At 39.2% G+C, this 15,820-nt stretch overlaps 1 protein-coding gene across 1 annotated transcript in view; it reads left to right on the plus strand.

Annotated features, from left to right (window-relative positions):
- Window positions 1-12,628, plus strand: part of TRPM1 (transient receptor potential cation channel subfamily M member 1) — a 70,705-nt gene extending 58,077 nt beyond the window's left edge. The window contains exons 22-28 of the mRNA XM_058811712.1: window positions 109-360; window positions 905-1,079; window positions 4,212-4,232; window positions 5,835-5,979; window positions 8,041-8,240; window positions 9,376-9,508; window positions 11,365-12,628. Coding sequence (XP_058667695.1) covers window positions 109-360; window positions 905-1,079; window positions 4,212-4,232; window positions 5,835-5,979; window positions 8,041-8,240; window positions 9,376-9,508; window positions 11,365-12,628 — 2,190 coding nt within the window. The remainder of the gene's footprint in view (window positions 1-108; window positions 361-904; window positions 1,080-4,211; window positions 4,233-5,834; window positions 5,980-8,040; window positions 8,241-9,375; window positions 9,509-11,364) is intronic.
- The last annotated feature ends 3,192 nt before the right edge of the window (window positions 12,629-15,820 follow it).

The following is a 15,820-nucleotide window of genomic DNA, read 5'->3' on the forward strand; positions in this document are numbered from 1 at the left end:
GACAAGATTTGCCTTTTTTCATGACCATTACTTCAAAAATGTAACTTGGAGTCTTTTCTAACTGGTTTTTTGTTGTAAATTCATATGTTTGTTTGTTTTTTATTTCAGATTTTAATGTCAGAGCCTGGCAAGCTGAGCCAAAAAATCAAAGTTTGGCTCCAGGAATACTGGAATATTACTGACCTGGTGGCTATTTCAGTATTTATCATAGGAGCAATTCTTCGCCTGCAGAACCAGCCTTACATGGGTTATGGAAGAGTGATTTACTGTGTAGATATCATTTTCTGGTACATCAGAGTACTGGATATCTTTGGTGTGAACAAATATCTGGGACCTTACGTCATGATGATTGGAAAGATGGTTAGTGCCTAAATTGCTATAAATTATGTCTTTAAGAACTTCATGTGAAACTAAATTCCATTCTGCTTTAAGAAGAGGTTTTCTGTCAAGTAGGACTGAATACAGCCTGTGAAACGTTGCCTTGTGAATTTCATGCACACACAGAAGATGTTACACTCATGAAATAGCAGATTGCAGGTACACCTGGATTATCCAGAAACCCATCAGCTGTGCAAGGAGATGGTACAGCAATGATTATAACATCTCTTTGCAGCCACAGAGGAGATCTGTGCTGAAAGCACAGCATACTCCATTTGATGCAAAGGAATGGGGATAGCAAAAGTTCCAGCATTTTAAGTATTTTGAAGTATAATCTGGAATTCCTTTTAGTAACAGCTTTCTCTGCATTTGTATGTATGCTTAATACCTGAGTAGTACTTAAAGCACGATGTCAAACAGACTCTCTTGCTATTTTTGTTTGCTGCAATGTGTGCTGGCAGACAGACGTGCTGCTGCCGCTGTGTGGTCTGAGACCCTCTCTGTGGTCCCTGCTCTCTCTCTGCAGATGATTGACATGCTGTACTTTGTGGTGATCATGCTGGTGGTGCTGATGAGCTTTGGAGTGGCCCGGCAGGCCATCCTGCACCCGGACGAGGAGCCCTCCTGGCGGCTGGCGCGCAACATCTTCTACATGCCCTACTGGATGATCTACGGAGAGGTGTTCGCTGACCAGATAGACCGTAAGAGTAGAATTCATAGTAAGAGTCTGTTTCCTGTTTCTCAGGCAGATGATCAGATCCAAATTAAAGACTGCTTTTAATTTGGAAGTAGTGGTTTTTCTTGCTTTATGATGATATTGTTGTTGTTTTCTTGTGGCAGACCCGAGGCTGAGCAATTTTCTCTTCCCCATTCGTGTGTCTGCTGTCTTGGTTTATATTCAAATTGAGTTAACACAGGAAGTGATGTAGTCTGGAATATTCTCTTGTCCAAGATTGTGGCAGTGTGAAGTGTTCTGTTTACTTGCAGGGATCAACAGAGATCATTCTGAAATGTTCTTTTCATTCAGAGGTTTACTAAGAGTCAGTTCCAACAGAAGAAAAAAGAAATAAATCCCTTGTGCAGGGAGGTTAAAATACACATATTCTTTCGTCTCCAACTCACAAGCAATGAGCTCATACATTTTTACTCCCAGTCATACATCTGTCTGCTTTCAGAAACGTTTCCATTTCATTAATCACTCATGTTGTTCTTTTCTACACCTGTGGGAAAACAAAACAAAAAAAGCAATGTCCACTTGATTAGCTTTGGATGTGGAATCCTGCACACTTAAAAAAAATACCTGTCAGCATTTTAAAGGAGATGTAAGCTGTCCTGTTACTGCTAATTTTGTGCTAATATTTGAAATTTGTATGACAGTCCAATGTGCAGCTGGTCTCCTCTAGTGTGTATCATGTAGTTTGTACTTTATCTGAAATAATACAAGCTGCTGTTTCAGCTTTGTGTATTTGTTACCTCAGTCACCTGCATATACTGACAGGTAGGGAAGTAAAAGGATGAAGAACCTGAAGGTCTGAGTTCAAAAACCGTTAAGGTTCATCATCATGAGAAGCTTTTCTTCTAAATGTCATTAAAGTGTACTTTAACTGTTTAGAAAGGAATGAAGTGTCATTAGTCTGTTTCTGAACAGTGTACAATCAGCTCAACTTTGCTTTCCTGATGAATGTTTGTTTCAATAATGTAACTCAGGGTACAGTAAGTTACTCTTGCCAAGTGAAAGGCCAAGCCTGTCATCTGCTGTCTGATAGTGCAGTTTTGGTGCACATGAGAGATCCTGAGCTTATCCTGGTTCACAAGTGGGACAATTCCCCCATGGAGAGGAAGTGACTGTAATGGGCTATCCCTTATCTCATGTTCAGTTTGAACAAAGAATGTTTGCCAGTGTAGACAGTTTGATTTCTTTATAAATCAAAACTCACACCTTACCAGCCATCTCTTTAGTGTAAGAGATGTCCCAGGCTTCTCTCATGCTTCCAGTCATTTCTCAGTCCCATACTCAGCATGCTTTGGATTGGAAATCTTTCTTCAGCAGTGCAAAAGATTTGGGGGTCAAAAGGTTTGGACTTTTGGGTTGTACAAGTTCAGCTACTTGGTCCTTCCCAGGTCAGAAGCTTTGCAGGGCATAAACTAGCTTGGAAATGTGTGGCTTTATGTTGTTTTAATTTTAAAGTAATTCTGGCTATGCAAGGCATTCTTCTACACTGCCTTACAATTGTTCTGTATCTTTCTCCTGCGTAGAAGTCTATGGACTGGCTCCTGAAGATCTTGTTGCTTTCAATAAGAAATTTTCACTCTAATCTGTCTGTGGTTCTCTGTAAACACACCACAAAAGCTGCCTCAGAAGTCACTGGGGAGTCATGGCTATGGGCAGTCTAATATGACTCTGACTCAAGAGTTAATGGCTGGTTTTGGCAAGGTCCAGAGGTGTTAAAAAATTATGGAAAAAGTATTTAATCAAATCTTCCCTCTGAAAGAAGGTGGTTGGATTTTGTCAGTAGCTTCTCTGAGGATAGGAAGAATCCTATAGATTCATCTGGAGATCACAAGTCACAGAATTTGCTGGGCTTGGAAGGTACCTTTGGAGATCATCCAGTTGAACTTTCCTGCTCAAAACAGGGTGAATTAGATTTATCTCAGATTGCTTAGGGACTGTCCAGTGATGTTTACAGTATCTTGAAGGATGAAGAGTGTGCAGCCTCTTTGGACAACCTGGTTTAAGTTGAATTGTCCAACTTTCCACCTTTGCCCACTGCTGCTTCTCCTTTCACTGAGAAGAGTCTGGCCCTGTGCTCTTTTCTCCCATACATCATCAGGTATTTACAACATTGGTAAGATCTCCTTGGCCTTCTCTAGACTAAATTATCCCAGCTTTCTCAGTCTTGCCTCATTTGTCAGGTAGCCCAATCTCCTTAGCAATGGAGATTGGATCTCTTCCTCTGTGGCCATGACTGGACTATTCTGGTATGTCTATGCCTGATTTCTGTGGAGGAGCTGAGAACCAGGCACACAAGTCCAAATGTGGTTTCACCAGAGCTGAGTAGAGGCAAATAATTATCTCCCTTAATTTGCTGGTAACGCTTTCCCTAATGCACCCCAGGAAGCTCTTGTGTGATTCACTCTCTTTAGAAGATGAGCACAAGCAAAAAGTTATCAGCATCTTGTACTCAACAGCATCATATTCTTAAACAATAAAGAAACCTGGTTGAGTATTATCAATAGTATGACTTTTCTTACCAGCATTTCAGTATTGGCAGGCAAGTGTCCAGACTGGGAGTCCAAATGGGCATTAATGATACTGATGTTTTTACAGTGTCAAATAGCATGCCTGTTAGTGGAAATGTAGCTATTCAAAAGAAACAGCTGACAGATTCAAAGCCAGGGTGGTTTAACAAAAAAAAAAAAAAAAAGAGAGAGAAAATGTTTCCATAATAGCTGAAAGAATGATTTTTGTGTGATAACTTTGACTTGCTTGGTGTTGACGGCCAGTTTTGTTTACTTGCCAGAAATATCATGTATATTTAAATGATCATCTGCCAGAAGCATTTTGTGATATATTATTATCATTAATTTGCTGCCATATGTAACATTTGGGGAAAACAGCATGAAAAGGAAATTGCAGAATGCAATGCATTTTTAACAAAGACGTTTTTTCTCAACATATGTCTCTACTGTTCTGACATTTGAGTTGCTTATCCTTTCTTAGCAGCAGAACTGTATTTCCAGTCATCTTTTTTTGGGCTCTGTTTATTATTGTATTGTTTTCTTTTTTCTCTCCCTGCCTCCTTTCTATTCCGTTCCTTTGGCCTGGTGTTCAGTCTATGCCATGGAAATCAATCGTAAGTCTCTGGGGAGAGCTGATGATCTCATTTAGCTCAATATGTTCATTAATGTTTTTCTTGACTAGTCAGTCATATTTTAATTGCAGCACTTATGCAATATTCAGGTGTGAATGTTGTTTTTCTACTGTAATAGTTTCATTAGAAAATAAGCAGAGGAAAAATATTTTAATGCAAAATGCAGATCAGAAGTTTTAACTGAGTTGAAGTTGTTGCTAAGACTTGTTTCTAGTACACGAACAGTAAAATAATTGGGTTTTTTAATTATGATGCATAAGTGGCATTGTACAACTAATTTCCTTTGATTACCTAGATAGAATATTACTGTGGTTTTGGCAGTATTTTCATTGGTCCATTAGAATAAAATAAGGACTCACTTAACTTTCCTGCTATACTTCTCTTAGGAAAACCAGGAAAAAATTTAGGTCTGATGTTTGAAAAGCAAGTAAAATGAATGCTGTTCATTACAGTCCAAACAGCTCTTTGAGACCTCAGAAAATAAGCTTAGTTTGTGTTCAAATATTTTGAAGTATTTTTCAAGTGAGGCTGAAGCATTGTGGTTTTTTGCAAATTTTTAAAAAATACTGGGTTTTCTATTTACATAAACTAAATCTGTTCTGAACTCTGTCAGACTTTGCATTTGCTTAGATTACAGTTAAGGAACCTGTGGCTGACAGAAACTTTACCTGCTAGTAAATAGTTCCAAAAGTTAGCCTTGTATTTGAAATCAGATGTGTTGGCACTGCACTTACCAACAGAACATAATTGCTGCATTTACCCTACTCCAGGTCAGGTCTTACCCAAGACAACCTATGTAAACTTAGAATTACTTCAGGCAATTATTTTCTATTGGTTTGATCAATATTCTCAATTTTTCTACCATTCTCAGTAGTCTTGTTGTTACTATATAATTTTCATTTTAGAATTGGATCTTTTTGGTAGCATTAACTTGCTTCTAACATTAACAGTCCCAGACAGGTCAAGTAATAGTCTGGGATCCTTCTAGGGAATCCAGTAAGAGGCAAAAGGAGACAGAGCCAGAGACAGAAGGGTCCATCCAGGGGACTAACCCTGGTCCAAGGTCCATCCTGGAGGCAGAGGTGAGACACAGCTCAGGCAGGGACAGGTGTGCAGAGGGGGCACAGGTGCAAACCCCAGTGAAGCTGGTCAGGGACATTAAAGGGCTCTCCAGTACTCTGAGCCCCTGTAGGTTTTGAATTTATGCTCAGCAATCCGTTACCACTAAAACAATGCTTTTATCTCTTTGGCAAGGTATGCTTACAAGCTAATTTTAATAATTTGTTTGTAATTCCATTATTAATATGTATGTGTATGCATGAAGATCTGGTCTTTGACTATTACTGTGAGAAAAAGAAACTCCATGGGAATGTGAATAGAAAGCCACACTGTACAGTAAGGAGTTGCCTCTCTGTTCACTAATATGGAAGCAGAATTTGAAGTAGAAATTATACATACTTGCTCCTGGAAATAATCTGAAAAAAATTGGCAACGTTTGTGCAAGTATCATCATTAAATAAACAAGAATAGTATTTTTAAGTATCAGGCAATTGGTGAAAAATATCTTTGCTGTTTTTCCTTCAGCTCCTTGTGGGGACAATCTTTATGATGATGATGGTAAACGCCTTCCTCCATGCATCCCAGGGGCCTGGCTCACTCCTGCTATCATGGCCTGTTACCTGTTGGTAGCAAATATCCTGTTGGTAAACCTGCTGATTGCTGTCTTCAAGTACGTAAACAATCATGCATCTTTGTCTTATTGTCAAGATAAAGTTTCTGTTTGAGCCCAACCACTGATTCTGCAAGGGTTTGCATTCACTCAGGATCTCGCTATCCACGGATGTCACTGGCAAATTCTGGCAGCAGGATGTGCCCTGGAGAAGGGTGAGGAAAGGTGGCTTTGAATTTGCCAGCGATTGCAGCAATGGATGTGAGAGAACCTGACTACTTCCAGTTACCTTCTGATGGACAGTGACAGGCCTCAAGGTTGCTGTGGAAAGATGAGAAATAGGATCCATAAAACCTGGCACACACCTGACAGAAACCCGTGTAGCCACTGGCAGTCACAGCTCTGCAGGAGAACAGCAGAATAAAACTCAAAAGCCTGAGGCATTTCCACTACATCATCTGGCTTTTGTCATGTTTTGTTTTCCATTTAGAAAAAGAAATTAGGGCCTTGCAGAGTCCTTTCATGACCTAAAAAAATAGTCTGTATTGCCTTGAACCATCAGGTAGGATGGCTATGTGTTGCCAAGGTCTGTGGCCAATCCAAGCAGGGTGCAGTATGCTCATATTTAGACTTATCTGGAGTAAAACTAAATAAATTTCTGCTGCTTGTTCTTCCTACCTGCACCTAGATTGCATGCTTTTCCTCTCATGATGTGGGGATTAAAAAAATAATGACTTGCTGGCAATACTTTCTGAACAGAGCACCTGAGAAAAGCAGGTGATCCGTTTTTGTTGCCTTCAAACATGTAGTGTTGGAGGGCTTGTTGGTGTAACCTTGTGTCATAAATGCAAAAAACAGTCCTTCGTGTGCCCAGAAATCTGCAGCTCACAAAGCCTGTCTTTCATTTGATGTATGTAGCTTAAAAGGTCATGAATTTAAAGTACTCAAATGCCAGTCACATAGCTGGGGAGAAGGGGAAGAATCTTACAATGGTAGCTATTATTGGCTGAAGGACCAAGGCATCAGCAGTTTGGGAAGTAGGTCATGCTGTTAACTCCTGCCATCCCAGCCTGCTTGCACAGAGTTGAGATCTAGCTGGGGAATTCCTGCTGTAAAGGAGACACGGATGAAGACAGATTGTTATTTATCATTGATCACAGTCTCATGTAGACTTCACCTAAAGAAAGTAAAATCTATGTGGACACAGGAATTCTTTGGTTTCGAAGAGATGTTTTAACTGGTTTTATGGATGTAGAGATTCTAAAGCATATAAAGTTAGGAAATAAGTGGACAGAAAATATAAAAAGGAAGTTCCAGTATCATCACCATCATAGAAGTGCAGTGCGCTGTCTGAAGATACTTTAAAATAGCTTGGAAAGCCTTTTCTAAGACAGAATATCAAGTCTGCTTTCTCTTAGTTGGTATTTCATAACTGTGACTATTGTTATCTCTGGATTGACTACTATCGCTTCTTATCAACTGAATTTTAAAATTAAACATCTTTAAAACACACCTTACTTTGCTGTAAAAATGATGAAGCTTCCAAGAATAAATTCCTTTACAAGAATCTGCAACATGTTTTTGAATCAGAAGTTTGAGGGAGTAAAGTTTGAATTTAGGACATTCTGTGAAAACTTGAAAAGTCTTCTATGTAGGTCAAGCTGATTAGCATATTAAAGGCAAACTATGTGAAGCTTCTGAGTTTAGCATACAAAATACTTTTCATGGATTTAATACTTTGTGTAGCATCAAATACTGGCGTGTGTTAAAAGAAATAGTTTATAACCAAGCCCAAAATACCAGTTATGTGATGCATAAATAGTGTGAGTTTGTTTTCACTGGCACCTAAGGGATTTGTACAGTAGCAGCACTTGGTCTGAGAGGACTGTTCTGAGTGGTGCCTGAGGGGAGCAGAGCACCTGCTGTTTGCTGCCTTCAAAAGGAGTGGTGCAAGCACGAGTTCAATTTAATCCTTAGTTCAGTAGCACCCAAAAAAGCTGAACCAAGCAAATCCTGTGGCTCCATGAGGTTATTGAGTTGCTGCTTTTTTCAACACAGTTCTTGCTCAGTGAAAAGTGAGATTAGGGACCTCATAGAAACTGTACCTGTGTTTCCTTTCAGCAATACCTTCTTTGAGGTAAAATCAATATCTAACCAAGTCTGGAAGTTCCAGAGGTACCAGCTGATCATGACATTCCATGACAGACCTGTCCTGCCACCACCAATGATTATCTTCAGCCACATCTACATCATCATCAAGCGGATCTGCTGCCGCTGCAGGAAGGGTGATGGAGACCAGGATGAGCGTGACAGGGGACTGAGTATGCAAAAAATCTTCTCTAAATTGAGTTCTTTGCACCATATTAGCAGAAAGCAGCAGCTTCTAGAACACTGAAGTGTTTTGTTCACCTTGCCCATCAAGTGTATTTACAGAAGAGAGTATGGGCCAATATTTGTATCAAGTATATGTATGTATGTAACAGCTCTTGGGCTCTGTGGGTACCTGAAAATTTGCAACTCTCAGATGCTAAAAAATACCCCCTTTAACATTCTTTCTTAAAACAAGATGGTATTTTCTGCATTCAGGGGTTTACCAAATTCTGGTGAAGCCCATATGTTGGGAGGGGCAAATAGGAATTACAGAAGGAATACAGTTTCAAATGTCAGTTATAGTGTCAGCTCTTTGTGAGCAATCTGTGACTGGGAGTATCCCCGCCATCATTTGGAGATTTATGTGTCATTTCACAGGGAAACTGTGAGGATTGTTCTCCTAACATACTCTGTAACTGTTAATTAATATTTTCATTATATGCCTCATGGAAATAATGTGAGGGATGCTCACAACATCCCTTTACTTCTACATTTCACAAGAACCATTTTTGCACAAGAGGAAAAATGAAGAAAGGAAATGTAACGTTCCTTCCAAATGCAAAGGGACTAATTCAGATAAAGGATGAATTGCTCCCACAAGCTTATATTCCCCTTGGATTTTTCTTATGTGATTACAAATTTCTTAACATCTTATCCAAAGGATATCTCTGAACAATCTGTTAAGTTTATCTGTTGCCTATAACTCACATCCTTTTAAGGATAACACTTGAATGAAGGAACAGCCAAACTGGCAGAGATTGCCCAGGTCTTTATCTTGTAAAATCGGCTCAGTTAGTTCAATGCACAGCTGTTGAGAAGTGCTAAAGTCATTCAGAACATAGAGCCCCCTGTGGATGGCCATGGAAGCAGATGATGCTCATCATGCATTCCATTGCCTTCACAGCTCTGCCCATCTTTAGCTAAGTGCTCATTGCTTATTTAAAAAAATCATCTGTTCATTTAGTAGGAATAGGAGTAGAATCTGCAGTATGGTCATGTCTAAAATAAACAGCTAATTTGGATTTAAACTGTCTGCCAGAAGTTCAGAAAAAGGAAACTCCTCTTTTGTTCTTCTCTTTTGCACAGAGTTATTTCTGAATGATGAAGAGCTAAAGAAACTCTATGAGTTTGAAGAGCAGTGTGTAGAAGAATATTTCCAGGAGAAAGAGGATGAGCAGCAGTCATCTAATGATGAACGCATCAGAGTTACCTCTGAAAGGTACCTGTTGTAACAAAAATCCACTCTGTTGGGAACAGTCTTTTTAATATCTTCTTTATACCTGTGGTTGAGGGAAAATACAAAAGATTTTGATCTTGAAGAAAGCCACCACCAACTCAGAAACTGATCTGAATCCCAAATAACTACCTGAGCAGGTGCATCTCTCAAAAGAGCAAAGTTCTGGTTATTCCTTCTGTTTTGTCACTAAATCTGCTGGTTTGGGTAGCTTTGTTATAAGAGCATCTTTGCTTATGATTAATTGTGTATGTCTTATCCATATGAGGATCAGAGTGCTGCTTTTTATCCTTTTGAGAAAATTGCTACTTGCTGAGCTTCCAACAGTTCATCCAACCATGAGAAACATGTTGGAGCTTAATGACAAAAGCACTGAAGGTTCTTCCCTTGGACCTGTGGTTTACATGAGGATCTGGCACTCACAACTGCTGAATTTTAATCTTGCCACAGATTCTCTTTCAGGCTTTGAACAAGGCATTTAGTTTTTCAGTGTGAACTTCCCCATATAAAAGATGGGGAATATTCCCATGTTAATCATTATGCTTGCTCTGAGGACTAGGTAGTGTTTGCACATTGCTGTGTAAGCACACAGTGCTAATGGCAGCAGCCTTTTTTACCAGGTCACTTGGCAGGACTGTTCCCAAAGGCTCTGCCTATTCTGTCAGTAGATCTAAGTCAGTCAAGAGATGGGGTCTTTTGTCACTTCCTTGAAATGAAGAAAAATTCTCCCTGTAATGAAAATCGTACGCATTTGAAACACTCTTTCACCTTAATCTGTCTCAGAGTATTCTGTTGATTAAGTACTCCAAATACATATTTATCTATATATCTATTTGAATCTTCATTTTAACATTTGTTATGAATTAGCTCTGTGAGCCATATAATTCTTTAATAGATAAAATTCTTTCTCTTGAGAGAGGCCCTGAACATCTTGCATTATTATATTTGAAATTTGAGAATAGAGAAGTAAATTAAACCTGCTACATATATTTGAGTAGTTTCTATCACACTGGTTATCCGTGGCAATTTGTCAAATTCCTAGGTATTGTGGCAGAGAATAAAGCAGGGCTGATAAGCCTCACTGATTCACTATGGTCTATGGCCACAAAGCAGATTTGCTTATTTCTCATGGCTCCTTGCTCCAGATGCTTCATCATCCTTTGTGTATGGGAGCAAGAAAACGTTCATTTAATTTCCACAGTAGATTTATTAGTATATGATCTCTAAGCCACATTCCAGCTAATTATGTTTATATGCTTTTTTCTAGTACCATCGCATCTATTATGATATAAATGATAAAAAGAAAATGGGAAAAGTATTATTTTAATTGAACTAGACAATAGTTCCATTCCCTTCAGCTGATACAAAATAGAAAGGTATTTCAAGAGCAAAAGCAATCCCATCAACCAGTAAATGTTTCTCTCTCATGCAGCTGCAGAACCTGTTTTACAACATGCTTTGATGCTATTTTAAGTCACCCTGTGAACATGCCATTGGAAAGTACTTTTCATGTAATTAATTTGATATTTCACAGTGAAAGAGAAAACAAGTGAGCACACAGTGGGTGGCACACGCAGAAATGTTAATAGAAGTCTGTCCCTAAGGGCTCTCTTGCCATGAATATAAGGGCAAAGTTCAAATACCCCTCTAATATGGTGTACAAAATCATGGATAACAAGAAAATGCTCCTGCTTTTGTTGCTACCCATAGGAAAAAAGAACAAGGCATGACAGACACCACAAAATTCTGCCTTAGGAAGAAATCAGGAGCTGTGTGCCTGTAATGGGTTACTGCACAATTCTACAGGTTCTGTTCTCTGCTTCCTTTCTTATACCCTACAGAGTTGAAAATATGTCCATGAGGCTAGAAGAGGTGAATGAAAGAGAGCATTTTATGAAAGCCTCTCTGCAGACAGTGGACCTGCGGCTGTCTCAGCTGGAGGAGCTCTCGGGCCGGATGGTGAATGCTCTGGAGAAGCTGGCGGGCATCGACAAAGCCGAGCTGACGTACACGCGCTCGCGGGCCTCCTCCGAGTGTGACGCTGCCTACCTGCTGAGGCAGAGCAGCGTCAACAGCTCTGATGGCTACAGCATGTACAAATACCACATCAGTGGCGACGAGCTCACCTTTGATGACAGCACCACGCCCATGTCACCGGCCATGCGTAAAAAAGCTCACTCTATTGGTACCAAAGAAGATGGAGCAGACCCAAGGATGCTGGCTCCAGAACACCAAACTGGACTCCACACCTCGAGTCCTAATGCAGTTGCTACAGCAGATCACAGTAAATCTACACTAGAAATTGCACAGAACGTTTCCAGAGCCCATTCTGGCTCAGGTGGTTTGGGGAGTGAAAAGCAGGGGGTTTTCAGTAGCGATGGAATGATCCCTCAAAGTGTGAACCAGATGAATGCTGTTACGAACAGTCAGTCGGCAGCAGGACCAGATTTTCAGAACACTCAGTTAAAAGTAGAACGTACCAAGTTAGAAGCAACCATCTCTTATCCCTTGGACAAATCCAAAGCAATGCGCTACTTTCCTCCTGAAACTTTCAGTGCTTGTCAAACCACTATGATGAAGTCAAGGAGCTTTATATTTGCACAAGGTGGAAAGCTGGTTGGAGGAGTTAACAACTGGACCTCAGAGTACAGTACCATTATGGATCAGGTGTGCCCTTCTACAATTGAGCAGTGGGCCACGGAGTGGAAATATGAAGTTGAGCAGCAGCTTTCTCAAGAGCGTCCTCCAGAATACCCTGGGCTGATCTCTGAGGCAGAAAGACAAGCAGAGGAGAAGCAGATGGACACAGATGATGATAGTAATGTTGCTGAAGCAGGTATGAGTGCCTCTTACACCTCTATGCCTGCCCCTGTCAAGGCTGAGAAGGAGAATTTCCTGTCAGCAAAGGAAGAAAGGACTCCTGGGTTCCCATCAGTACGCTCCAAGAGTTTGCACAGCCATTCCCGGAAAGCCAAGTCCATGAAGGACAAATTAAATAGACCAGGACATGCCAGCAGTGTAACTAATTTGGTGGTAGCGTTTGGCAGTGCAACAGAAGAACAGAAAACCAGGCAAGAAAATGCATCCACAGAAACTGAATGTTAAAGTGGCTTATGGTCCCTGTTTTACCAACAGTTGAGAAAGCAGAGTGACAAATTGAACAAATTAGGGATTTTAAAATTAATTTCTAAAGAAGAATTGTGAATATATGTATTCCTCTTCTTTTAAAATTAATAGATGCATGTTCTGTTCTTAAATAAATGTTTGCTGGGTTGGGTGAAAGGGAGATGTTCTCTCAGGGGCAGATAAAAGGTAGGTACAGTCCACAGATGCCGAATATATAGATATTCCTTTGTTCCATTTCAGCCTCTGTGATAGGCTCATTTAATGACAAGCTCATTATAAAGCTCTTAGAGGAAGAGCAATATTATAATGTAATAATTTTATCAGAAGATTTCTCAAACTGAACACATTTTTAACCAGCCTTAGTTTTATCCTTACTTATGCAGCTAGTTTCTTTGTAGCCATGGTGTTTATTCAGATCAAAACAAAATTGTTGGAGGCAAGGAAAAATTATGCAGTCCCTTCTTTCACTTCTGATTTCATGCATGCTGCTCAGCTTCTCTTTCAGAATGGCATGACATGGCATTCTCATCCACTAAAATAGGTCAGACTGGCAAAATACAGTTGTGTTTGGAGAAATCTGACCTGGAAAGCCACATATAGACATATTCTTAATCTGTCCTTGAACTTCAGTGGCATAATCTTGCTTTCAGTATCACATCTGTCCCCAGCCCAAAGCATGCTGTGACAGCCTTAAACTGTTGAAAAACAGTGATCATTGTTTCAAAATGTTTTGGGAGATTCTAAGAATACCAAGTACATAGATATTTTAATAATAGAAATCCAAGATCTGCATTAGTATTTTGTATAAATGAGGATTATAGAAGTCCATGCAGACTTAGAAAAAGATTCTGACTTTTCTTAGATGCCTGCAAGTGAAAACAAATCAAAACAGAATGGGAAAGGTGTTCTGATCAAGTGAGATTTTGATCTTTGCTTGAAACAAATCTACTGTGATAAATTCATCTTCCATCTTGCAATTTCATTATGACACATGAGGAACAAGGAACAGGTTCTAGGAGTCTGTCTAAACAATATGTAGATTTTCCAGATGAGAATAGAAATTCTTTTTTTTGAGTAAATTTTCTTGAGTAAATTTCAAAAACAAATGTCAAAGCAGAAAAAAAGTCTCTACAGCAAAATTGTTTTGAGGACAAAGAGTAGAAATCAGCATCTGTAGTTAGATGTATCCAGAGCACTTGTCTCTGCAGTGGCATTCTAAGTATTAGGTTTTGATCATTTTCTTCATAATAGCAGAGTGTTATTTGCCTCATTCTTCCCTGTTAAGTTTTAGGAATTTTGATTTCCCAAATATTCAGCACCTCTCTTCAACAGGGGATGCTTACCACTGGGCAGAGAATTTTGAAAATGAGTTAAAGGCAGAATACTGGTCCAAGGTTTATGCTTAACTCATTCATATGTTATTTTGAAAAGATGTAATTTCTTGTTTCACTTACCATCAGCCCCACAGTGCAAGTCTCAGTGTCCTCCTTGACAATGATGCTTACAGCATTTTGAAATGCAGAGATTGATGGATTGGCTTTATAAATGTATTAATGGTATCTGATTTGTATTGATTGCATTATATTTTCATGCTCCATCCATTTTTATACCCTGAAGTACTGTTACTAGACTGAATGATCATGGAAAGTGCACAGACATTTCACACAGTTCAGTCATCATTTCTTCTGGATTTTTCCTAGCTTGGTTCTTACCAGCAGGTTTACTGGTTTCACTGCTGTTGGAACAGTGTTGACATTTTGCTTTTTATGTGGGTTTCTCTTTTCTTCAACTTAGGGAACTTGACATTTTGTACAAACAGAATGACATTTGAAATTGTTTCACTTCCATGTTTACTTCTGTGTTACCATTCTGTGCAACTACATAGCCATTGTGTATATGTGGTTAAAATAGCCTCCAGTTTGCCAATGCCTTGTTATTGTTTGCCTGCACATTCACCAGAAATGGATTCATTACAAACACAAAGGGATGCAGCTTTTCAGCACTGTGCTAAACAAGCAGTATGCATTGTGGAATGGAATACAGTGTGTTGCATACCTCTTGTTACATTGTCTTTATAAAATGTGTGTTAATCATGCTTTTGACCACTTAATTTTTTTAGCACTTACATTGAAAATTTGTCTGATAGCATGTAGATTTCAAACAAAAATATTTTACCTTTGTATTTATATACTTCCTTTGTGTAAAAATATTTATAAAGAAACACATGAAAAATATGGTAAATTAATTCAATATATCAATTTTTTTCTTTATAATGTCCAAACACTTTACTAATCTGTTTCTTCTTATGCAGTGCATGGGCCAAACATCTTCAAATAATTTTTTTTTTTAACAGTTGCCAGTAATTTTGCGTAAAGTTTTCTACAGAGGGATGATTTTAAGAGGTTTGGATATTTTCTGTGTTCTCACACAGCATGAACTGAATGAAAATGTCTCTGCCACTACATGTGAAGTAATAACACTTTACTTGTTGGCAGAGTCATTTTGGACAAGCAGCCATTTTAATAAGATTTAAATATGGTTTTGTATGTGCATAGAAGACTAATAATAGATTTGGAGCTCACTAAGCAGAATAATGACCAACACATTTGCATGTCTGCCTCCCTGCTTTCTTGAATAGTGGCTGAAAGGATGCAGGCAGGGAATTTGCATTTCTGAAGAGGCATGTTTAATAGTGCTTTTCAGGGAGATATGTCCCCCTTCACTGCTAGGGATGTGGTGACTCCACAGCAATGTCACTGTGAATTCCATTGCCATGATTTATTGTGTGCTTGACCTATAGTGAAGCAAGTCAAGCTGAAAGGGTGTGTACTCTAGGGCTATGTCTATGCAGAGATATTACTCTGAGGTAATTCAAATTTGTTCATCTTACAGTATCTTGCAATACAAACATTTCCCTTTCCCTCAAGGCAAATGTTTTCAACACAGTGACTAATTGTCATATTCACAAAGGCAGGTTCATGACCCTCCCACCTGATTCCATGAGTTACCCCTTTTTACGTTGCACCATTCAGGGACTAGCTTAGCTTTGCTCTCAGCCTCTCCTGTTGCAGAATCACTTTATCCATTTTAGAAGCTGGAGATCGATACCTGAGAATCAAGAAAAGCCATTTTCCATATTATTTACTAATTCATTAAAGTAGCCATTGAAAC

This window comes from Ammospiza caudacuta, chromosome 10 (genome assembly GCF_027887145.1).
Source record: "Ammospiza caudacuta isolate bAmmCau1 chromosome 10, bAmmCau1.pri, whole genome shotgun sequence".
Taxonomy (NCBI): Eukaryota; Metazoa; Chordata; class Aves; order Passeriformes; family Passerellidae; genus Ammospiza; species Ammospiza caudacuta.